This window comes from Astatotilapia calliptera, chromosome 23 (assembly GCF_900246225.1).
Source record: "Astatotilapia calliptera chromosome 23, fAstCal1.2, whole genome shotgun sequence".
NCBI lineage: Eukaryota > Metazoa > Chordata > Actinopteri > Cichliformes > Cichlidae > Astatotilapia > Astatotilapia calliptera.
Genome location: NC_039323.1, coordinates 439,169 through 465,245, shown reverse-complemented (window position 1 = coordinate 465,245; position 26,077 = coordinate 439,169). Strand labels below are relative to the sequence as shown.

Genomic DNA, 26,077 nt, shown 5'->3' with positions numbered 1-26,077 from the left:
AATGTGCTCTTATTTAAGGATAAAGCCGGCCTGCTGTCTGAATCTAGTGCCAGCTCCATCGTGATGAACAAATGAAGTCGTCATTGCTGCAAAACTTAAATTCACGTTTTTAGCCCAGAGCAGCGTTTTCCCCACAGACTATAGCAAACAAAAGGAGAGTTGTTTACTGTCCAACATCCACATGATGTCATGAAGACATTTCTGCACAATGGCTGCACTGTATAGAAAGTCGCTGGGCCTAATACGAGTCCATGGTACAGACTCTCTGGGGGAACTAACCACTCATTTCGTCAGAGTGACACAGTTTCAAAGGTTCAGCTTTCTGCCCAAACCATGTAAAAATTCCTCTTGGATGAAGAGATGCTATAAACCACTGACCCAAAGAGAAGTAGCCCTGTCATTGGGTCTGTTTGTATCCCCACTGCTGCTTAGTAACCAACCCACAAGGTGAGTTTCTGTGTGGGTTTCGTTAATATCACCAGACGTATGCCAGCCTTTTTGAGGCGGACGCTAATTTTAGGAAGAATTTATTTTTTCCCCTACTTCATGCGATATTACACCATTACTAAATGATTCCAAGTATTTTTATTATATTATATCCTATAAAAAAACAGCTCAAAAAACATCTTAATGCATCTTAATTCAGTTTTTTAAATATATATACAGTATATAGCACCAAATCTCAACAATGGTTGCCTCAAGGTGCTTTATATTGTAAGGTACACACTATGTGATAATACAGATGATCCCCCCATAAGCAAGCATTTGGCGACAGTGGGAAGGAAAAACTCCCTTTTAACAGGAAGAAACCTCCGGCAGAACCAGCTGACAGTACAGTACATCCAGAAATCTGTGGTGACGGGAGGGACACGGGACAAATTACACACTGTGGAAGACAGAGTTTAATAATTAAGTATTGAAGGCAATGTGGCGCATAAACACAGCGAGTGAAGATCGTTGAGATTGTATCGCCACAACACTGGCGAGCAGCTGATAACTGTAATTCTTTACATTTTGTCACTTCTGTCTGGAGAAAAACAAGCTGTGAGAGTTATGATGCTAAAGTGCTTCAACATGAAGAGTGGCTTACAGACAGGCTATGTCCATCTTTTAGCTAATATATTGATCTGGTCCAAATGAGAAGAAGTAGCAAAGTAGTAAAAGACGGTCGTGCGTAGTTCCACACTGTTGACCAACATCCAAAATGTTGATGGGCTCCATTGCACGTGAGTCACGGTTAAAGTAAGAAAGTCAGTTAATTACAGACACAGCTTATGATTGATTTCAGCTGTGCCAAGGAACACTACACTCTCACAAACATTCACCATGAACCAGTGAGATAATCTTAGGGCTTGACACCTATAATTAACAAAAACACTAACTACACTGTATGGCCTTTAAAAAATCTGTTTTATTTTACAAGTTTCTGGTCATCCAGGAAAGCGACATGAAAGGAAATCTCCTGCTATGTCAGCACGTTGTGGCTCCATGGAAAAATGTACAGAAAGCTCGCTGTAAACCAAGTGCACGTCTGCTCAGTATATGCTTAAAAGGCTTCTTTGGATTTATGTTTCTAATCTGCTCGGGTGTGAAAACAGCAGGACCTCATCCAGAATAAGCGGCATGGTTGCTCTACAGATGTTGTTTCTGATGCAGCCATGAAGTGTATACAAACGATGCATTGTTCTCAGCCCACGGCCCCACTCTGCAGCGCATAGTTTCCACATTTACACCACTTAATAGCACAGTTACACAACAGCACAGGCTGTAAATCACAGCATATTCTAATATGTAGTGAAAATCATTAAGTAACCATTATGTTGGAATGGCACAGTACACTTACTGTTGCGAGTTAGCGCCACACGACACTACTCAAACCCCCAAACACAGAATATATTTCTCTGAGTCAGTGAGCTTGGCCTGCTTCAATACATCAGCCGTTTACTTGCAGTTTGCTGTGGCTGTAAACAGAGTTCGGACCCTTTGTTACGGCCCTAGCAGGGCCTCCTCCTGAAGGTGCCTGTGTGGGCGTGTCCCACCACCTCTTCTGCCTGAGGTGCTACCTTTCCCTGTTACACAGCTGACTCACATCAGTAATTAAAAGTATTTAAGCCCAGGGAAAGGTGAGCTCTGGGCCAGAGTGCCGTTAGTGTGGTTACAGCTTGTGAGCTGAGTGTTTGTTGTGTTTGCAGCTAGTGAGCTGCTCTCTTTCTTTTTGGCTTACGTTTTACTTTATTGACCAACGCCTGAGTTTTGTTTGTTTTCTTAAATGGTGATAGCGGCTTGTCCGTCTCTTTTAGTTGAGCTACTTTAATAAAACTATTTAATTTAACCCTTTTGCCTCCTTGACTCCTTTTTCTGACCCGGACACTTTTTGTTACTTCCCCCTCACCGCCTGGACCCTTCTAGGGGAACGTAACACCCTTGCTTAGAAACATTCAGCCTAAGCTGATGTGTTTATTATCAGCATGCTTCTAGGACTTAGCTTGAAGCAAAGTAAATATTGAAGATTCAAATCTAAAACTTAAAAATGTTCTTTATCATCTCTTGAAGGAAAATGTCCTGTAACACCATAACAAGTACGACAGCAGTAACACGACGCTGTAGGGCAGCTTTTCTAAGACAATGAGCACAAAACAACATCAGGCTTGAGGTAATGCGACATACATGTTCATGTGCAATACTGCAATGCATTGTGGGCTGCTTCTTGTTGAGTCTGACCGTGGCTGTGAATAGAAACGTACGCTGCAGACAAACTAAGGGCTGGTCGGGACCTCGACCTTTCCCGCCCGAGCAGTAACTCTGTGCCAGACCTAAAGCACTCCAAGTATTTGTGTCTGCTAAATTAAGAGGCCTGTCGAATCCATTGGATGGGCCATGTTTCCACACCAGGCAACAAAGATAATCGTGCAACTATTACATTCCTACAAAACAGACATTTTGCTGCATGAGAAGAGACACTGGAGCCTTCTAATCTATAAAAATAGTTGGCTGCTGTTCAGGAGAAGAAAATAAGAAGGACATCGTTCCACTGGCTGAACCCTCATTATCGTTAGTTACCGGGTGGAAATGCAAAGACCTGTCGATAATTACGACCTCTGCATGGACAGAAGAAAATGGCAACATATTCATCAAAAGCAGATTCAGTTTCAATTCTCAAATTCAGTTTTAATTATGAAAATGACTGAGCGAAACAAGAAGAGGCTTTCCTTTGTCCTCTGTGCAATCGAGCCGCGAACCTTCGGATCCTCGCGTCTTTCTCAGGACTCGTAAGGATCAGTAATATCCTCCATAACTAAAACCACACAACTCAGAGATTAAGCAAACAGGAAGCAGAGACGGCACAACAAAGCAGCTCCAGGCACAAGACAATAAACGACTGTAAACACGCCACCTCGCTATACGGAGCAGGCGTAGCTATGGTTACACTGGAGACGCTCGGGATGGACGTCAGACTAAACGAATGCGACTCTGCTTTCAGCATAATGTTTACGATTACAGCAGGAGGAAGCGTTTGTTCCCGTATCGCTCCTCTACACCCCCCCCAAATTTTTGCACATGTCGAGGAGCGTGTCAGGCTACATTTCACTGTGTGTTATACTTGTATAACTATGCATGTGACAAATAAAGACAGCATGGAGGAAGCGTTTGTTCCCGTATCGCTCCGTCTAACAATGCCATCTGCATGTCGACACTCGTGTCTTCTCTTTCACTGAGTGTCAGGATGTAATGCATCGTCTTCAAGTGGCAGCTCTCAAAATCCCAATGGGAGAAAAAACGTTTACGTTCATGTGACGTCACATCGCAGAGAGCGCTTCATATCAGCCGCTCGTCCAAACCATCCACTGCTAAACTGTCAAACTGAATGCAAACACATCCAAAGCGAACCAAAAGACAGCATCAGAGTGGTGCAGTGTTTCAAACAGGCCGAACACGCCGCAGTACACAAACATTACATCGTGTGTATCAGCCAGACTGGATCTCTGGATGTGACTCAGCGAGGTTAAAACTGGATCATCATCATGTTACCTACAAAAATGTAACTATTACTTCATATTACATTATATATCTTACTTATCATTATCTCTTTGCAGGTTCTGGTTTTAATTCATTTGCCATTATATCATCACAAACACATAGATACACATTCAGTTCTGCTAACTAGAATTCACAGACCTGTACACTGTATTATTAAAAATAAAAAAATAACAGACAGCGTCTAGTCCTGAAAGATGAAGCCGATGAGGATGTGCCTAAACTCGCTTTTGTTAGCCATGAGAGGATATCTGTTGTTGCAAACAGAAGTCTAACTATAAAAGTGTAAAAGAAAAAGCTCGCCTGCTCACTGTCACCGCAGTAAATGCTTTCCTTTAAGGTCTCAGGAGAGTTTCACTGAATGCATCACCGTCCCGTGAGAATAAAGAATGAGAAAGCATTATTAATATAATGCTATTAATTAACATGATGCTGCGAAATGCTTGTGGTGCCAACCCAGCAGGCCCGTTCAAAGGAGACCTACAGGAGGCCCGTCCTACTGTCAGTGTGCACAGTCCTGCTGCTACAACAGACCTGACAGACCTCTGCAGTCAGAGCGGGCTTCCTTTAACGTGGACAGACACGCCGTGGTGGCACTGAGGACAACGTTGTGCGTGCACCGGTTTTTGCGTCTCACTGGCTCGAGCGCGCGGCAGACTGATCGAATTCTGAGGCGTACGAGTGGATTTGCTTGTGTCTGACCGACCTCTCCATCGAAAGTATGTTTGGGTTGATTGACACATCGCAGTGAAATGGATTTGTTGCATTTCATGACATAAAACGTTTGTTTTTTGACTAACACGCAATGTCCCTTAGTCCCTCGCTCACGTCCACACGATGAAAGGCAGCTCACAGCTTTCCAGACCAGCGGGCGTCTTCATACACACAGCCTTCTTCTCTTGGCCGTTTTGAACAGACTCTTTCCATTAGACGCATAAATTCATTTGTTTTGAACTTTTTACTTTTGCCCAGTCCAGGTTTTAAGTCCTGCATGCGTTTGTTTGTCTCACACTTTCAGCCGTTAATCAGTCTAAGAAAATAAAAAGGTGCGAGCGGGAGCTGATGTAAAAACTGATTTGGGTTTCACAGATGATGCGATGCGGCTGCTTGGGTGGAAATCCTTCATTTATAGCAAAGGTTCATTTGGCTCGAGACATAACTCCACATATGTTGGGGTTTAAAATAACTGCTCGCAACTTTCTTGTGCTATTTTCTCATTTAGAAACTAATGCATTATTTTTGTAATCAACAGTGTTGTTTTAGTGTAAGCACCATGTATAATGGTGTAAACAAGACGGGGAAATGTGATGTTATAAAGCATCTCTGTGATATGACAGCCAGTGCTTTTAGACGGCTTATTCTTACAAATGACATGAAGTTTACCCAAAATATTCAGACCAGCAGCTTACCCATGATGTCATTGGTCCATGACCTCAGAGAAGGATCTCTGCTTGGCTACAGATGACATAATGTGCAGCCAAAAAGGACAAACGTTCCTTTGGTTGCACACTTTCTCCTCCTTTCTCCCACTGCTGTCACATCACTGTGATGAAGCAGACAGGCCTGTCGTTGGCTGCCTGTTGAACTCTGTTATTCGTTACAATTCAGAGATCTACAGCAGATGTGAAGGCCCCGAGGTCAGTAACACCCAGGGTCAGGTCAACATGGGATCGTGAAAACACGGGGAGAAAAAACGTTCTCTAAAGACAAAGGAGCAGGTCTGAGCAATGCTGAGCATCAGGATGTCCCGCTGGTTCTTTGGTAGTGAAGAGTCAAACTGGAAATAGGAAGGCGTGGCCCTGCCAGCTGTTCATCTTGGTGATGTGTAGCATAGGGTGGATGCAGCTGCATGGCTGTGTTTGTATGCTCAGGAAAAACATCTGCAGTGGGACATTTACAGCACAGTCTGATAACCGTCTACAGTATGCCAGTCTCTTCTGTGCTAAACTCAGCAAATGCACTGCAGCTCTGCAGGACGTTAAACCTATTTCTAGTCTTCAAGCTTCCTACATGATCGGTCATCTCAGAGGAAGCATGTGAGAAGCACGTGCTCTGCTCAACACCCTCGATTAAACCAAAACCTCGCTGAAGCAGACCACCTCCCAGCGTGTGCCCACTGTGATAAAAACCAGACAACTCCGGACAATCTCCCAACACTGCCCGCTGTTCCTGTGGTAAAACGAATGCTACGTAAATGTGTGCACATGTCGGGACCCTGTGTGCAGCCTGATGACAGCAGACTGGGCTGATAAATGATCAACACTTTAAATTGGATGTTCCTGGAAACAGCTGTGGGTCAAAGAAAATAAACTGTCCTCTTAATATTAATGAGAATGAGGTGGCGCTGTCACTTGGTGTTCGCTCGCTCTGTGGTAGAGTATCACTTCCTGTTCCTGCTCAAACACAGTGGTGTTTCTGAGTAGCTTATTTGCTTAGCGATTTAATTAACAACTTTTAAATACATTCTTCTTTCATAGTATAATCTTCACGTGCTTCCTCCGAAGCACACTTTCTGTGTACTCACTACCTAATTCATAGCCAAAGTATTCACTCACTGTCTCTGTACTGTCTCGCTAGCCTAGCTTAGCTCGTAGCCGACTCGTTAGCACCATGGCTACTTCACCTGTCCCTCCTGCACTTTCTTGCTCATTGTGTCAGATGTTTAGTTACTCCTCGGCCTCCTTTAGCAGTAATGATATCTGTAACAAATGTAGCATATTTGCAGCTCTGGAGGCCAGGATTACTGAATTGGAGACTCGGCTTCGCACCCTTCATTCACCCGCAGCTAGCCAGGCCCCTGTAGCTGGTGCAGCCGAAAATAGCGTAGGCCCCGCTAGCTGTTCCCCGGCAGGTCCCAAGCAGCTGGGGAATCAGGGCGGCTGGGTCACGGTGAGGAGGAAGCATAGTCCTAAACAGAAGCCCCAGGTACACCACCAACCCGTTCATGTGTCTAACCGTTTTTCCCCACTCGGCGACACACCCGCCGGGGGTCAAACTCTGGTAATTGGCGATTCTGTTCTCAGACATGTGAAGCTAGAGACACCGGCAACCATAGTCAATTGTCTTCCAGGGGCCAGAGCAGGCGACATTGAAGGAAATTTAAAACTGCTGGCTAAGGGTAAACGTAAATTCAGTAAAATCATAATTCACGTCGGCAGTAATGACACCCGGTTACGCCAATCGGAGGTCACTAAAATCAATATTGAATCGGTGTGCAACTTTGCCAAAACAATGTCGGACTCTGTAGTTTTCTCTGGTCCCCTCCCCAATCAGACCAGGAGTGACATGTTTAGCCGCATGTTCTCCTTAAATTGCTGGCTGTCTGAGTGGTGTCCCAGAAACGATGTGGGCTTCATAGATAATTGGCAAACCTTCTGGAGGAAACCTGGTCTTGTTAGGAGAGACGGCATCCATCCCACTTTGGATGGAGCAGCTCTCATTTCTAGAAATATGGACAAATTTATTAAACCCCCCAAAATATGACTATCCAGAGTTGGGACCAGGAAGCAGAGTTGCAGTCTTACACGCTTCTCTGCAGCTTCTCTCCTCCTGCTACCCCCCCAAAAACCCATCTCCATAGAGACTGTGTCAGCTTCCAAAAAGACAAAAAACAAACTAAAAACCAGCAACAAACAACTTAAACATAAACAATCACAAAGAAAGAACAATACAGTATCCACATCTGAACCAAAGAGTAAAACAGTGAAATGTGGATTATTAAATATTAGGTCTCTCTCCTCCAAGTCTCTGTTAGTACATGACTTAATAATTGATCAACAAATCGATTTACTCTGCCTTACAGAAACCTGGTTGCAGCAGGATGATTATGTTAGTTTAAATGAATCAACACCCCCGAGTCATTCTAACTACCAGAAACCTCGAAGCGCAGGCCGAGGGGGCGGTGTGGCAGCAATTTCTCACACCAGCCTATTAATTAATGAAAGACCAAGACAGACTTTTAATTCATTTGAAAGCCTGATGCTTAACATTGTCCACCCCAGCTGTGAAACTCAGAAACCAGTCTTACTTGTTATCATCTATCGTCCACCTGGGCCTTACACAGAGTTTCTGTCTGATTTCTCAGAGTTTTTATCTGATTTAGTTCTGAGCTCAGATAAAATAATTATTGTGGGTGATTTTAACATCCATGTAGATGCTAAAAATGACAGCCTCAACATGGCATTTAATCTGTTATTAGACTCAATTGGTTTCTCTCAAAATGTAAAAGAACCCACCCACCACTTTAATCACACTCTAGATCTTGTTTTAACATATGGCATCGAACCTGAACATTTAACAGTGTTTCCTGAAAACCCTCTCCTGTCTGATCATTTCCTGATAACATTTACTTTTACAATAATTGATTACACAGCGGTGAAGAGTAGACTTTATCAAAGTAGATGTCTTTCTGAAAGCACTGTAACTAAGTTTAAGAATATAATCCACCCACTGTTATCATCTTCACTGCCCTGTACCAACACAGAGCAAAGCAGCTATCTGAACGCTACCCCAACAGAGGTCGATTATCTTGTTAATAATTTCACCTCCTCACTACGTATGACTCTGGATACTGTAGCTCCTGTGAAAACTAAGGCCTCAAATCAGAAGTACCTGACTCCGTGGTATAATTCTGAAACACGTACCCTAAAGCAGATGACTCGTAATCTGGAGAGGAAATGGCGTGTCACAAATCTAGAGGATCATCATTTAGCCTGGAGAAATAGTTTGCTGCTTTATAAGAAAGCCCTCCGCAAAGCCAGAACATCTTACTATTCATCACTGATTGAAGAAAATAAGAACAACCCTAGGTTTCTCTTCAGCACTGTAGCCAGGCTGACAAAAAGTCAGAGCTCTTTTGAGCCAACCATCCCTTTAACGTTAACTAGTAATGACTTCATGAACTTCTTCACAAATAAAATTTTTATCATTAGAGAAAAAATTACCAATAATCATCCCACAGATGTAATATTATCTACAGCTACTCTTAGTACCATTGATATTAAGTTAGACTCTTTTTCTCCAATTGATCTTTCTGAGTTAACTTCAATAATTACTTCCTCCAAACCATCAACGTGTCTTTTAGACCCCATTCCTACAAAACTGCTCAAAGAAGTCCTGCCATTAATTAATTCTTCGATCTTAAATATGATCAACTTATCTCTAATAATCGGCTATGTACCACAGGCCTTCAAGCTGGCTGTAGTTAAACCTTTACTCAAAAAGCCATCTCTAGACCCAGCAGTCTTAGCTAATTATAGGCCAATCTCCAACCTTCCTTTCATATCAAAAATCCTTGAAAGAGTAGTTGTCAAACAGCTAACAGATCATCTGCAGAGGTTTATTTGAAGAGTTTCAGTCAGGTTTCAGAGCTCATCACAGCACAGAAACAGCTTTAGTGAAGGTTACAAATGATCTTCTTATGGCCTCTGACAGTGGACTCATCTCTGTGCTTGTCCTGCTAGACCTCAGTGCAGCGTTCGATACTGTCGACCATAATATCCTATTAGAGCGATTAGAACATGCTGTAGGTATTACAGGTACTGCACTGCAGTGGTTTGTATCATATCTATCTAATAGACTCCAGTTTGTGCATGTAAATGGAGAGTCCTCTTCACACACTGAGGTTAATTATGGAGTTCCACAGGGTTCAGTGCTAGGACCAATTCTGTTTACATTATACATGCTTCCCTTAGGCAGCATCATTAGAAGACATAGCATACATTTTCACTGCTATGCAGATGACACCCAGCTCTATCTGTCCATGAAGCCAGATAACACACACCAATTAGTTAAACTGCAGGAATGTCTTAAAGACATAAAGACCTGGATGGCCGCTAACTTTCTGCTTCTTAATTCAGATAAAACTGAGGTTATTGTACTCGGCCCTGAAAATCTTAGAAATATGATATCTAATCAGATTCTTACTCTGGATGGCATTACCTTGGCCTCCAGTAACGCGGTGAGGAACCTTGGAGTCATTTTTGACCAGGACATGTCCTTCAACGCACATATTAAACAAATATGTAAGACTGCTTTCTTCCATTTGCGCAACATCTCTAAAATTAGAAATATCCTGTCTCAGAGTGACGCTGAAAAACTAGTTCATGCATTTATTACTTCCAGGCTGGACTACTGTAATTCATTATTATCAGGATGTCCAAAAAACTCACTGAAAAGCCTTCAGCTAATCCAAAATGCTGCAGCAAGAGTCCTGACAGGGACTAGAAAGAGAGAGCATATTTCTCCTGTTTTGGCTTCCCTTCATTGGCTTCCTGTTAAATCCAGAATTGAATTCAAAATCCTGCTCCTCACATACAAGCTCTTAAATAATCAGGCCCCATCTTATCTTAATGACCTTGTAGTACCATATCACCCTATTAGAGCACTTCGCTCTCGCTCTGCAGGCCTACTTGTTGTTCCTAGAGTATTTAAAAGTAGAATGGGAGGCAGAGCCTTCAGTTTTCAGGCCCCTCTTCTGTGGAACCAGCTTCCAGTTTGGATTCGGGAGACAGACACTATCTCTACTTTTAAGATTAGGCTTAAAACTTTCCTTTTTTCTAAAGCATATAGTTAGGGCTGGACCAGGTGACCCTGAATCCTCCCTTTGTTATGCTGCAATAGATGTAGGCTGCCGGGGGATTCCCATGATGCATTGAGTTTTTCCTTTCCAGTCACCTTTCTCACTCACTATGTATTAATAGACCTCTCTGCATTGAATCATATCTGTTATTAACCTCTGTCTCTCTTCCACAGCATGTCTTTATCCTGTCTTCCTTCTCTCACCCCAACCGGTCGCAGCAGATGGCCGCCCCTCCCTGAGCCTGGTTCTGCCGGAGGTTTCTTCCTGTTAAAAGGGAGTTTTTCCTTCCCACTGTCGCCAAAGTGCTTGCTCATAGGGGGTCATATGATTGTTGGGTTTTTCTCTGTATCTATGAAGCGCCTTGAGGCGACTTTTGTTGTGATTTGGCGCTATATAAATAAAATTGAATTGAATTGAATTGAATTGAGAAGCCTGGTGAAAGCTCCAAAAGGAAAGGACATTAGACACACTTCACTTTCAGCTACTTCCTGCTCACACTGGTGTGAGAGCTTTGGTGTGGACCACACAACTGAACCAAAGACAACAGTCACGTCAGCTTTTTAGGCAGAACAGAGGACAAACATTTCCCCAAGCATTTAGGGGATGTGTTTTCCACGTTGCATTGGAATTTAAGATAAAGACCTCAGAATTAACTTGCATGCTTCAGTTTTGGGCAAACCCCATCTCCTGGTGACGAGGTCTCCAGTTTCCAGAGTCAGTAAGGACTATTGGACCCATATTAGATCCTCAGCTCTTAACATCAGCCAGGTTACCACACAGCTTCACTATGCATTAAGACACAAGCCACACTGGGCCCAGCACAGCTGTGTTGCTTTATCCCTGCACTCCTTTTGGAGCGCTACAGCCAAACTACACTTGCACAAGCCTCGAGCTAAACCCATTATTGTCAACACAGCGAGGTCGAGAGGGTGGAGACGATCACAGCTCGGCCCAAGCAGAACCACAACAGCAGAACAGTATCAGTTACCTTCTGCTTTGCTAGTTCAGTGGAAATGTATACACTCACATCTTGCCATTGTCGTGTGTGCTTAACCAAACAGACAAAGGGGATAACAGGCATGTGACCTTACTCTGCTCTGAGGCCTGCAGCTCTGTGCAGCTGGGACCTCACACAAAGCACCACAAACCTCCTGCCATCAAGAGTCATTTTACCCACTTTAGTGAGGAAGATTCAGGTTCCTGTGCACTCGCCCTTCTTTTGCGGTTTCCACTCTTAACGGCGCACAACTTATTGCGGTCGAGCACAAAACCAACTTAATGCGACCGCACAATTTATCAGAACAAGCTGTGGGCTGGATATGAGACACATCACAACCCGATGAGTATTCTACCTCCTTTGAGAGGTTGGCTAACGTGGCTTAAACCAGTGCCAACAGTTCAATTGTTCAAAATGTTTAGTCTGAATAAGCAAACGAGTAAAGCTCTTGAAGTGACCGCTGGCTACGCGCAAGCAAACATTTTGATTAAAAGAAAACAGCAGCAGGGGAGATGGAGTTTAGCAGCGGGCATGCCAGTGGGTATGCAACTGATCAATGTAGGCTGTAATTCATTATCTGTGAGTCCCTCCTCGTGGTGTCAGCAGGCAGCTCTGTCTGCAGCATCCTCCAGACCATCCAAAGCTGACTTTAGTATTTTTCTGGGAAAGTCAACACACGTTACTCAGGCACACTTTGTGCAAACACACGTCTCCTCCCTGTGTGCTTTGACACACTTGACTGAAATAAATGTGGCTCCCACCCATCTACCAAAACACACCTCACGATTTACCAAAATCAGTGAAAAGTGTGTAAATGCAAACCGACTTTTTCCACGCTAACTCAGGTTTCTGTGCTCAGACACCACAGAAACGTTTCAAAGCCACCAAACAAAGATCGACAGCCCCCATCAGAGGCATGCGAACCCTTCAATGTGAGAAAAGGGGGACAAAATCCACATGAACACGTCTAAATACTGTTCTTCCGCTTTTGCCCAAATCCTGCTTATCGGATAAAGAGGATATTGTGAACTTTCATGAAAAAGGAAAACAGTGCAGTCACCATGTGGTCAGTGTGACTAATCCGTCAGTGAATCCAAACTGAAGGCGTCCTGATTCCTGTCAGATCCAACTACGTCTGTTCTTCTACTTGGACTCATTTCCACAGAGGCCAACTCTGCTCCATTCATCTGTCTTTTTCATGACTGCAAACCGACGCAGTGTTTTCAGCTGATCCTGAACCAGCCTTCTGCTCTGCGGCAGCAGTTTGTTAATCAGGGCAAGAACAATATAGGTGCCACGCCCCCACATTCCTGTCATGGGTTCTCTGCTGAAATCCAGTCATGCAGAAGACCTTTGGCACTGCTAAGTGCCACAATGTCTGATCATCTGGGCAAATCGCAGCATGCTTCACCCAGGAGGGCATTATGATGGTGCAGGTGTGGAGCATTCTGACTCTGAATGAGGTGTTCAGTTTTACCACTCCTGTTTCCCCGTTACTGGAACAACACAGCAGCGCATTTGTTTTTTGGAACATTTCCATTTAATCTTCATTGTGTGACAGTTAAAGAAACACCAGTGAATCCATCACAAGCAGCAGCACAGCTAAAACCTTTTAAGGTGGACCTGAAGCATCAAGCCAGTTGGCCTGTTGGACTCACGCACACACACAGGCTGACTAAAGTTTAAACTCAACGCATCACGACGGTGAAGATGCAAGAAGATGTAGTCGTTTTTCTTGGCTTCGTGCGTAGATGATGAAAGTTTTTGGCTCTGGTGAGATAAGCCGCGATCTTTGAGGGCTTAATGTCTTGCAACTTTGAGCACGTGCAGTGGAAGCATAACCTGCTGGTGATCCTATGCGTGCACGTGTCCTGGTAGCCCTTGAAACTAAATTTGCAGCTCTCATTCATTTGGACAGCAGCTTGGTCTTGTTAACCCCAAATAACCGCCCAGAGGCAACCTTTTCTTGGCTCGCCATTTAACAGATGGTTACCAAGTGGCAAGCCAAGTCTTGTATACCTAAAACTAGAACTTGCTGGTTTTAGTTTGTGCTCAGACTAAAGCAGAACACGCTCGAGACCAAGAGCAGACACACACACGCCATTCATAGTTTCCTCTTTTCAATTCTCCAACACGTCAAACCAGTTCTTAAACATCACGATTAAAAACAGTCTGGGTGTCAGTGACAAACAAATCAAGGCGCTGCTGCACCCAGACGTTTGATGAGACCTTTAAATTCAATGATCTTCTCATCTTCCTTCCTTCACTTCTCAGGTCAACCACAGAACGAGTGCTGCCGACACAAACGCACGACTCAGACTCAGCAGCAGCTGGACTGTTTTTGTTTGCTGTAACTGTGCCAGATGCAGAGCTCACTCTCTGTGTGCTTCAACCCTCGTGTCCCCTTATTATGTGCAGATGACGACACCATCATCTCAGACTCAGGCTCACTGCTTTTAATACAAAATCTTTTCATTCTTTCTTAACAAACAATCACTTTGTCCAGGATCTCGAGTCCAAACTAATGTGGACGTCTCAAAACAAGGAGCAGACCCCGGCCCAGCCTCCCAGGGCGCTTGAGTCTCACAGGTTCGTCAGTTTCTTTTCATTTAGCTTTTCTCTGATTCACGTACACACCCGAGGTTTTATATAAGCATACAGGATGTATGGAGTAGTATCGCAATCACGACCTTCCAGCTGTGCTGTAATCAAATCATCGTACTCGTGAATGAGTTCGAGTTTTAAACTATCCCAAGGAACAGCAGCAGACTTGAGTGTCCTGACCTGCTGCCACGTTCTAGCACCATGCTGGGAGACACGGGAAAGTCCTCAAAGCAGAAAAGATCAATGGGACAGTCGGACAAATCGTGAGAAAGCTGCTTTCCCTCTGTTCTCATCTCTCAGAGAAACGTAAACTCGAATGAACAGATTTACATGATTCCTGCCAAGTCTTTGCATTTTTCCCATCACTGCTGATGCATTCAGTCCCGTTCATTATTAGAACAAAGCCCATCAACAGGGTCATTAGACCATCCCACTGTCCCAAATCTGTACGTGACGACTCTAATGACAGTGGGCAGTCTGAGACGAGCCCTGCTGGGTCTGAAAAGTCTCGGCTTAATCTACAGTAAGATGAAAATTACGTGAAGCAGGAGAAAATGTCTCCACAGCAGTAATAATGGACCATTACCTGTACACGATGGAGAAAGGGAGACGCAGCTCACTTTGGACCAGAACATCCACTATGCTGACTTTAATGCAACATGTTTTTACCTGCTTAACTAATCACAGCACTTCCCTTTCAGACTACAGAAAAGTAGACTGGGAGGCAGAGCCTTCAGTTTTCAGGGCCCTCTTCTGTGGAACCAGCTCCCAGTTTGGGTTCAGGAGACAGACACTATCTCTGCTTTTAAAGCTTGCAGGGCTGGATCAGGTGACCTGGTGACCTGGTGAGTGTTTTCTTCGTCACTGTGTGTTTATGCATCACTCTGAACTTAACCATTAGTTATTAATAATCTCCTGCACAACGTGTTTTTGTCGTGTTTTTCTCTCTTCACCCTGAACCGCTCACAGCAGACGGCCGCCCTTGCCTGAGCCTGGGTCCACAGGAAGTTTGTTCCTGTTGAAAGGGAGTTTTTCCATCCCACTGTCACCCAGCGCTTGCTGATAGGAGGTCGTTTCATTATCGATGGTTTTCTCTGCACCCTTCAGCGTGGTCTCCTTCTTTCCAGTTGGTGTCCTGTTTTAAAGTTTGCACGTGTGCTGGATTTTCTCCATTTTATCAAAAAGGCCATCCTTCAGCTTGAATTTCATTGACAAAAGCAATGAAGCCAAGTTAGAGTGTAACAATTGTTTTGGTGTGACACAAATCCAAAAGTGCCACGTCAGCGCCCTTTGTGGGCATTTTCTCTGAGCTGTGGTTGAGGCCCTCACTCCCAGCGTGCTGCCTTCAGGCTTGGAGCACACTGCGGACTCATCCAAGTTTTTGGTGAACTGCTGGAAACCCTGATATAGGTCTAGTGTGAAATGCCAGAAAAGCTGATTGTAGTAGAAGTGCTGGACTCGCCGCAGAGATGCACAGGGAGAATATGGTGACGTAAACAGTGGACGAGAAAACTTCCTGAGCACACACAGTATTTGGTGTGAACTTTGAAGATTTAAAATGTGTGGTGTGGGACTGAATGATGGCTGCCCCACCGACTGTCATAACAAAGAAAAATCTTTCATGAAACTTTTTTGAGAAGTTAAAAAGAAGTTTTAAGTTTTTCAAAGCAGCTCTTGGAATAACAGTGGATTAAAAACAAACTGTTGCTGGGAGAGTTCAGCGAGCGCACAAAGACCGCTACACAAGTTTCCCTTAATACTTACAAAAAAAGGTGATGTGCATCTTTTTTTAGAAAGGTACACAAACCACAAAAGGAAAATAAAATATTTGCCCCGCTGAACGACGGGCGAGCCGGAGACTTTCACCCAACAGCAACATTATGCCGTACAGCGTCAGGAGGAGGGTGTGGCACAGCGGAGCGTCAGAGACTACAGGAACACGCCTTTTTATAACAGCGTGCACTTAATGGTCAATGTGGCCAAACAGAGCAGCCCCGCTCTGCCCCTCCTTACCTGTGGTGAGCTCGCTGTTTCCAAAGGGCTCACAAAGATGTCAAAACAGCAAAGGCAGGGCTGTGTGTGTGTGCGTGCGCGTCCTTTTGTGGGGAAATAAAAACGAACCATTATGTGCCATTTTGTTCTCAAAACAGAGAAAACATGATTCTTTGCAGACGTAGAGAAACGTTGTCATATCTGGACGAGCATCTGTCTGTAAAGTCGAGTCTATAGTCACGTCTAGACAGGAGAGAGCGCTCAGCTCTGAATCTTTCGCTGCTGATTCAGGAGAAAGAACAAAAACCACCTCACAGCGAAGCAGCAGCCCTAACACGATCAACTTCCTACCACAGTAGCAGCTGTGTGTCATCACCTGGGCATGTGGGGCTGGTCTACAGTCAGCAGCAGTCCACATGTGGGAGGACGGTGCCAGCTGTCAGCCAGCTGGGTCAAACTGCCCTCATCTGACTTCAGTGAAACAATCTTATTCCAGTTTTTCCTTTCTTACATTTTATAGCTTGATTTAAGGCTGCCACAAACGATTATTCTGATAGTCGACTAGTCACCGATTATTTTTGCGATTAGTCGACTAATCAGATCATCACCCACTGGACGTAAAACCTACAAGCTGTAGGTTGCACCAGCAGTATCTGCTCTTATATAACTATCATTAGCTTACAGCTTTAAGTGTTTAAGGTCTGTGCTAACTAAAAATAAAGACAAGATGATAGTTTATTAAATTTTAATTAAACTTGCAGATTGTTTCGGTGAAGTTTAATAAACTCCTTGCTATCTAAAATATAACAGGACACCGGAGTAAATTCTGGAGCATCTCACACTTCTGATGATCAGCTGTCTGCTTGAAGTTTATTCAGCTGTGTAAAAACTATAACTTTAATCTCAGCCAAACCGATTTACTCAGGAACAAATAAAATACTAAAAAAAGCCAAACAATAACATTTTTAAGTTATCTAAGTGACGGCCGGGAGTCCGGTGTTCTCACGGCTCTAGTTAGCCTAGCTCCCGGCTAGCTATCGAGCTAGTGGGTAACAGATGTCTCCGAAAACGTCGGAGCGCTTTTGAAAATATGTGGTGTCCTGATAAACTGAGCAGATATTTGAGGTTTACACAGCTACATTCTCGCCTGAAAATATGTTAAACGTTTATTTTGTGACTCAGAAAGAATAATAAGAGTAATATTCAAACTAACTAGCTGCCGCCATTGTTGGAAACTAAGCTGGGCGCTATGAATTCTGGGACACAGCTTCTTCTTCTTCTTCGGGGTTTAACGGCAGCTGGCATCCTTGTACATGCAGTGCTGCCATCTCCTGTTTCAGTCCGTTATTACACTCTTAAATCCTGCTACTTATTCCTGCGTCTTTTGTGATCTTACAAAGCTTCAAACGACGCGTCGACTATTAAATCAGTCGTCGACGATTTTGATAGTCGACGTAATCGTGACTAGTCGACTAATCGTGGCAGCCCTAGCTTGATTGGCACAATCACATGCCGCGTGATAGTTGCACTAAGAATTAAAGCGTCCAAGCTAACGCGTTTACTGCTGAGGGACACATGAAGAAGTCGTGTCACAGCTGTAGCCATGTTGAAGAGTTCTGGTCCTCACGATCCATCCAAAACTCCAGGAGACGCTTCCCTCACCTTTTCTCCCCCCTCCCACACAAACTAAGAAGAACAGTGACTGGGCTGACTAAACCAACACGGGGCTTTCCAACTTTTCTCTAAACATCCTTTAATGAGAATGACCAGCAGTGTTTACAGTTTGGTGAAACCGTGCACAGACAACCCACAAATATTCACAGACTGCCAGGGACACAAACCTACTCCTCCTTGGGGGACAAAAAGCAGCACACGGAGCCTGAATAAGCCATTACACTTTGTTCCCAACTCTCCTGCTTTATCTCTCTCTCAGATTGTTCCCACGCTTTGCTTTGCACTCACCAAATGATGAGCCTCATGGGAAGTTCCATTTAGAAAGTCTGTGATAATGCAGACGTCATCTTAATTTGTGCCTCTTATAGACCTGAAGCTGTCCAAAGAAAAAAAGTCAAAGGACAGGCTGAATTTGTTAGTTCAGCGCACTTCAAGTGGACCTTGATGTATCCGCTTCATACAAACAAGCAGCTTTGTAACACTGTGGATGTGGGAAGAGAGAGATCGAAAACCCACAAACGTGTTGAAAAACCAACAGTGCACGCTAAGAAGCCACAAAGCCAAACAAAGCAAAGCACTGCTGTAAAACAAAGTGCACAGATCAGCACGACAGCATTCACAGCAACACAGTTTTATGTTACAGCACATTGTTGTGGATGGAGACTGAGAGCATCGCTGTCAGCCTACAGATGTATAGAGCTGCATTATCGTGACAAGCATGATTGATCTACAGGTAACTGAGCTGGTGGAAAAATCCAAGTATTTGTACTTGATTACAAAGTGTCACTTTGGCTCAGCAGTGTATCTACTGTATAATGTATTTATGAAAATGCTGTATTTGTGTTTTACCAAGTCTTCTAATATTTGCTGGTCTGGGTCTCTCAGCCTGAAGAACAACGATGGATTGAAGCACTTTGTGAAACTGTCGCAAAGCAGCAGCGCTCCGTGTAGAGTCTTCTGGGTGGGTGTGTTTCGTGGGGTATCAAATTGCCCCTCGGGGATCATAAAGCGTATCTTGACTCTTAAAGTGATGGTTGCCAAGTTTTCAGTAAAAGAAAACTGGCAAGTGTTTTTCTAAATACTTTCATTTCCCTTTGATGTGTATTAACGTGTCTTGCAACAATAACACACCTACTGCACGCACCGTGTACGTGGGGTACATTGCGCAACACTGGCACAAGCAAAACTCTGCTGTTCTCTCGTCTCTCTGCTTCTTGTTGTCAGGCAGCAGAAACTTTTTCCTTTTTGATGAGGAATGCAGCAGGTAGCGCTGAGCAGACCAGCCAGACAAACCTTCCCCCGCCGAGTCCACAACAATAGTGCTCATTCAGCTCCAGCAGTTCACTCCTTCTCCCCCTCCTTACCTTCTGATACGCCTGCTGGAGGTAGTTGTACGGGATCCTCCTGTTGAAGTCCTGCACCACATCCTCGCTGACTTTGTGCAGAGACTGCGTGCCAACTTTCTCCTCGATGCATTTGTTCATACACGCTGCTCTCCGCAGGACCGAGTCGAAAAAGCGCAGATCCGAGAAGCTTTCATCTAACGGATGCTGGTCCTGGCACCTCAGCCGGCATCGGACTCTGGTGGCCCGGACCTGTCTGTGGCTGCTGAGCGCTCCCTCCATGTAGCGCACCACGCTCTCATAATCGGCACTGTAAAACGCTTCCACCGCGTTATCATATAAAAGGTCGTACGGCTCCAGCACACCGGCGGAAGATGGCAACACGGCTGAGAGCAGGACCGGGAGGAAGATAAGAGTCGGAAACAAGTTTCCATCCATCCTCTTCTCTTCAGGCTGCGAGGAGCTGCAGGCGGAGAGCACACAAAAATCAGCTCAGCCTCCTTTTCCAGTTCATCCAAGCGCTCCTCTCAGAGGGATCAGCCGAGCGAGGCGGAAATGGAATAATTACTTATCGAGGACGCACTTGTTACGACCCCCTCTCGCTCCTTTAACTCCTCCCCTCCGAGATGAATGGCCAGGGTACACTCAAAGCTCGTTTTCGTAACAGGGAAACAGCCCCCACGGGGAAGCACGGGCAGTCCCGTGGGTCCCGTTTATTCAACGTTGAAAACACGAAACGCTGCGTTTAAAGGAGGAATGCACCGTTTAAACTGTTTGGGTTCATTGAGATAAAAAACAAAATCTCCAGTTTTAGACAATTTGAGCTCACTGAGACAAACCTGAAGATGTTTTCAGTCATAAAGAAACACTGAAAAGGAGACATTTGACTTCTCAGACCTAAAGAGTTTCCAAAAGTAACCGAGAGACATTCAAACAGGTAAGCAAATCCCCCAAAGCTGGTTCTGTTCACTGGATGTGTCGCCTTCACAGGGAGAAACGTTTTCGTCGCTCACTCCTTCCAAATGAACAGAATCAACTTTCTGGGAGTCCTAAACAACAAACTCTTCAGCTCATGCACATCAACGAAACTTCGTTTCCACGCTGTTTGGGCAACTTCAATAACTCTCATGTTAACTCAGCTACGCTGTTTAAGAATAAATTCAGTTATACTGCGAGCGCAGGAAACAACTAGAAAATTCTTTGTCAACAAAAGAAAAACGCGCTCGCTCCGAGTCCCCGCCAGACGCAGACCCACAGCTTTTCCCACATCAGTGGACACTGTCTCCCTCTTCAGGTTTTCGATGTACAAACACTTTTTTAAAAACACCACAAAACGACATGAAAGTAGAGTCCAGGTCAAAGCACTTGCATAGACTTCTTTGATAAGTCAAGTCACTTATTTACATAGCTTTTATTCCTGGTCTCCAAACAAGTAAATTATAAAGAAGCAAGAAACCAAACGTGACAGAAATAAAAAGCACACAAAGCAGATATTTCAGTGATAATAAAAATGTGATGAATCGATAAAATAGGGGGGAAAGTCTAATAAATAATAAATGGAGAAGTAAGGTGAATATAAATAAAACATATAATTTCAGAAAGAAGAGTCGAAATAAAAGAGCTGTAAGAAAACTGTCCAACTGTCTTTAGTTGGACAGTTTTTTGTGAGTCTGTTTTTTAAATGTTATTTCATCTGTTATTGATCTAATTACCAATTAAGCCAAACTGAAATATGTGATTACTTAATTTAATTAAGCCACTGTATGTGGATTGCACCACTAGGTGGCAGTCAAACCAAGGAGATTTACACCGATCACTCATAATATGAAGAACCACAAGCAAGAGCCCAATGAATGTAATACACCGCAGTGCAACACGTTTTAGACACACCAATGAGCTAAAATAGAGCTGTATACATGTTTACTATATGCTGTGAATACAATATTCTAATATTGAGATGATCTTTGAAAGTAAGTCAATTATTTGTGTGTATGCTACCATTGTATATAGTGTATAATCTTACTTTTTTCATTGATTGTACTTATTTGTATTTTTGTATTTCCTTCATATATCTGTACCTGAGCTGAGGTGACGCAAAAATTTCCCCGTTGTGGGATCAATAAAGTCTTATCTTATCTTATTTCAATGGAAGAAATGTAGATGACAGTCTATGCTGGCGGTGGCAGAGCATTTAAAGCTCCGCCCTCCCTGAGCCTGGTTCAGCTTCCTTCCTGATAAAAAGGAGTTTTTTCTTCCCGTTGTTGCCAAGTGCTTGTTCAAAGGACGTCAGATCAGATTGAATCAAATCTAATCAACTGATCACATGGCAGCAATGCACTCAATGCATTAAGGCATACAGGCATAGCTAAGATGGGCTGCTGAAGGTCAAACCGAGCATCAGAATGGGGAAGAAAGGTGGTTGTTGGTGCCCAACATGCTGCTCTGAGTATTTCAGAAACTGCTGATGGGGGATTTTCCAACACAACGATCTCTAGGGTTGTCAGTGTGAACAGTTCTCTGGGTGGAAATGCCTTGTTGATGCCATTTGAGGTCAAAGGCTGGTCTGCTGTGAGTCAATAAGAAGGAAACAGTAGTTCTAATAACCACTTCTAACAGCGAAGCCATGCATCTCTGAATGCACACAAGTTGAACCTTGAAGCACATGAGCTACAGCAGGTGTCACTCCTGTCAGCTAAGAACAGGAAACTGAGGTTAGACTTGACGTGGACTTTATAAACTGGACAAGAGAAGACTGTAAAAATGTTGCCTGTTCTAATGAGACTTTTTGGTGTAAACAACCATAAAGCATGTATCTATGCTGCCTGTGAGTTCACTGTACTGTAATGGCCTCTCCTATCAGCGGGGCTCAAACCAACAATAAGATAAGATAAGATAAGATTAAACTTTAAATCAAATCAAATCACTTTTATTGTCACATCACATGTGCAGGTACATTGGTACAGCACATGTGAGTGAAATTCTTGTGTGCGAGCTTCACAAGCAACAGAGTTGTGCAAAATACAATAATGTAAACAAGCAAAATACAAGAATGGCTACATCTGAAACTAATAAATATATGTACAATATATAATAGTATATGCATTTCTGGATGTGTATACTAAATATTTTTCTACGTGTGTGTGTGTGTGTGTGTGTACACATATTTTACAAATTAAATAGAGTAAACAATGAATAGAATATATAAAATATATAAAATAAAATATACAGAGTGAGACATGTGCAAAACAGTGGCATTACTGTACAGTATGGAGTGCATAATGTTGAAGTTCCAGTAGTGAAGCTGAGGTGTCTATGACGTGTTCAGCAGTCTGATGGCCTGGTGGAAGAAGCTGTCTCTCAGTCTGCTGGTACGGGACCGGATGCTGCAGAACCTCCTTCCTGATGGAAGCAGTCTGAACAGTTTATGGCTGGGGTGACTGGAGTCCTTGATGATCCTCCCCGCTTTCCTCAGGCAGCGCTTCCTGTAGATGTCTTGGAGGGAGGGAAGCTCACCTCCAATTATCCGTTCAGAGCACCGCACTACTCGCTGGAGAGCTTTGCAGTTGTAGGCGGTGCTGTTGCCATACCAGGTGGTGATGCATCCAGTGAGGATGCTCTCAATGGCACAGTGATAGAAGGTCCTGAGGATGCGGGGCTCATGCCGAATCTTTTCAGTCTCCTGAGAAAGAAGAGGCGCTGCTGCGCCTTCTTCACTGTTTTGTTTGTGTGTACTGACCACGTAAGATCCTCAGCCAGATGTACGCCAAGGAACCGGAAGCTGCTCACTCTCTCCACAGCAGCGCCGTTGATGGTGATGGGGGTGTGTACTTCTCTGCACCTCCGGAAGTCCACTATCAACTCCTTTGTCTTTGCGACGTTGAGGGTGAGATGGTTGTCTTGACACCAGTGGGTCAGGGCGCTGACCTCCTCCCTGTAAGCAGTCTCATCACCGTTGGTGATAAGACCCACCACTGTAGTGTCGTCCGCAAACTTCACAATGATGTTGGAGTTGTTAGTGGCTGTGCAGTTGTAGGTGTAGAGTGAGTACAGGAGAGGGCTCAGTACACACCCCTGTGGAGCACCAGTGTTCAGTGTGACGGGGGATGAGGTGATGCTGCCCAGTCTGACCACTTGGCGTCTGTCAGACAGGAAGCTAAGGATCCAGCTGCAGAGGGAGCTGCTCAGTCCTAGATCCTGCAGTTTCCTGTTTCCTTTATTAATCCCTCGGGTGGGTTCCTCTGGGAAATTTGGTTTCCAAAAGCACAGCACCGACAGAAGTTACAGAACGTGAGCAGAATATTTTATATATACACACATATATAAATACAGAGACATATATGAATAAAATATATGAAAGGGATAAATAGAATAAATAGGAATAAGAATACAAGGGAATTGCACATTTCAAGTATTGAAGTGTTTTGCACCGTTGACTATTAACAAAAAGCATTGCACAGTGAAGAGGCACTACAGCTTAGTTGTTCCCCCCTCCTTTGTCCTCCTGTCTCCCCTCCCTCTCCCCTCCAGAGAGGAGTTAAACAGTCTGATGGCGTGTGGGACAAAGGAGTTTTTAAGTCTGTTAGTTCTTGTCTTGGGGAGAAGCAACCTGTCACTGAACAGACTCTTCTGGTTGTTTATGGCCGTGTGCAGAGGATGCCCAGCATTGTCCATAATGTCCATCAGTTTCTTTAGTGTCCTTTTCTCTGCCACTGTCACCAGAGTGTCCAGCTTCATGCCGACCACAGAGCCAGCCTTCCTGATCAGTTTCTCCAGCCTGCATGAGTCCTTCTTTGCTGTGCTGCTCCCCCAGCACACCACAGCATAGAAAAGTACTCCAGCAACCACCGACCAGAAAAACATCCTCAGGAGCTTCCTGCAGATGTTAAAAGACCTCAGCCTCCTGAGGACGTACAGTCGGCTTTGGCCTTTTTTATACAGGTGCTCTGTGTTGCATGACCAGTCCAGTTTGTTGTCCACCCACAGCCCGAGGTACTTGTACTTGTACTTGTTGACCACCTCCACCTCCTCTATCTGAACCGGCAGTGGACCTTCTCTGGACCTCCCACAACCAGTTCCTTGGTCTTTGAGGTGTTGAGTTGCAGGTGGTTTGTGTGACTCCATGTGAGGAAGTTCCTCACCAGACTTCTGTACTCCTCTTCCTGATCATCTTCCAGGATGCAGCCATTTGCATCATGGCTGTACGGCAGCTGTGCGATGGCATCGTGCTACTACGAACCAAAATGTTTTCAGCACCTCGTTAAATTTTAGCCAGAGAGAATTAGGGCCGTGATTAGATATGACGACTGCTTTCTTTCTGTTAGTCTTTTGCTGGCAGTTCAGGAAGGAATCTGTGCGGCACACGGCCACTCCCTCCAGAGTCTGCATCCACTTAAATCCACACCCACGTCTTGTTATGTTTCGAGTGAGGAGCGAGATCATTTGTTTCCACAAATTAGAAACGCACTAATGGAGCAAATGTGTATTTGCCAATAATTAATTTCACTGTTCTCTCCGAGCAAATGATCAAATCAAAGCATGTATTTATCCTTCGATCTTCCTCTTGTATATTTGCCCACACAAATGTTCACATGGTGCTTATCTTAAATGGTTGGTTTTACACACTGATGACTATGAAATGCAGACTGAACAAAAGTAGGTTTCTTACTGTCGTTCCATAGTTTGTCTAGTCTGAGAGCAACCCTGTCAACGCTTCTGGTGTACAGTAATGGATTTAATGACAGTGTATGAAAGGAAGGAAACGAATACACTGGAGAAAACACACTCATTACTTGTACACTGTGGCGTTTAAGATAACTGCTGCCTGGATACAGCAAACAACAAACTCTTATGGACTTTTTATATTCAACCAAATGCAGTTTGTGTGTTAAAGCAAAGTCTGAACACATGTTAAACTTATGGCACTGTGTTTATTTTACAGCTGTGGTGGTTAGCAAGCAGAGTATTACTGAAAACTGGAATCTGAATAATATTTTAAATTATGCGACCACAGTTGCTCCCAGACAGTAAGAACAGCGACTGACAAAACTGAATCAATAACGACAAATATTACAAAGTTACAAAATGTAACAAAACAGTTATAAATATCCCTGCAGATAACACAAGTTCAATTTATATGGTGGAAACTGAGGCGCCCTCTTACCAAACTGTAAAGCTTGTTATTTTCTCTGCAGAGGACGTGCACGATGAAGCTTGTGCACGATGAAGGGTGTGCACGATGAAGGATGTGCACGATGAAGGATGTGCACGATGAAGGATGTGTACGACTACTGCCGTGTGACTGTTCATTAGATGGAGGAGCTGTACAGCCAGACGGCCACGGTCAGGAATCATTTCCTGTGTGGCTCAGTGGCGCATTTGGGTAATCTCAGTCTCTCGCTGAGCGTGCTCCTGTGATTGGCCAGCACATCATGGAGCGTTGTCCTTATCTTGGACAACATCCGCCTCTCTGACACCACCTTAGCTCCGTCCACTCAGCATTCCTGGCCGTGCAAATCAGTTTATTGAGTTTGTTGCCACCTGCGACACTTAACCTGCTGCCCCAGCATGCAACAGCGTAGAGGATGACGCTGGCTAGACTACTGAAGAGTATGCAGCTGATACATGATGCTTTTGTATTGTTGCACGTATGGCACAACCTCCAAATTCTCCCTCCATTAAAAAGTGCAGTGGCTTCATGGTTGTGGGTTTTTGTTTTTGTCAGCATCTAATAATAAATAACAAACTTAAATAACTTCATATAAAGTTTGTCTTCACAAAGGCACCTTTTTAAAATGTTCAAGCTTTAAATATCATTGATCAAACACAGGAAAACCCAGACGAGAAAAAAAACAA

The 26,077-nt window shown here is 44.1% G+C and overlaps 1 protein-coding gene across 4 annotated transcripts in view; it reads right to left on the bottom strand.

The window, feature by feature from the left end:
- The window catches only part of p3h2 (prolyl 3-hydroxylase 2), a 48,427-nt gene extending 27,867 nt beyond the window's left edge, over nt 1-20,560 (bottom strand). The window contains exon 1 of one of the 4 annotated variants that reach the window (XM_026158505.1): nt 19,247-20,560. In XM_026158505.1, coding sequence (XP_026014290.1) covers nt 19,247-19,663 — 417 coding nt within the window. In that variant the 5' untranslated portion in view covers nt 19,664-20,560. Of the gene's footprint in view, nt 1-5,444; nt 5,704-12,672; nt 12,998-19,246 lie in introns of those variants that run through there. The other 3 variants (XM_026158504.1, XM_026158507.1, XM_026158506.1) reach the window with 3 other exon arrangements.
- Nucleotides 20,561-26,077: the final 5,517 nt, after the last annotated feature.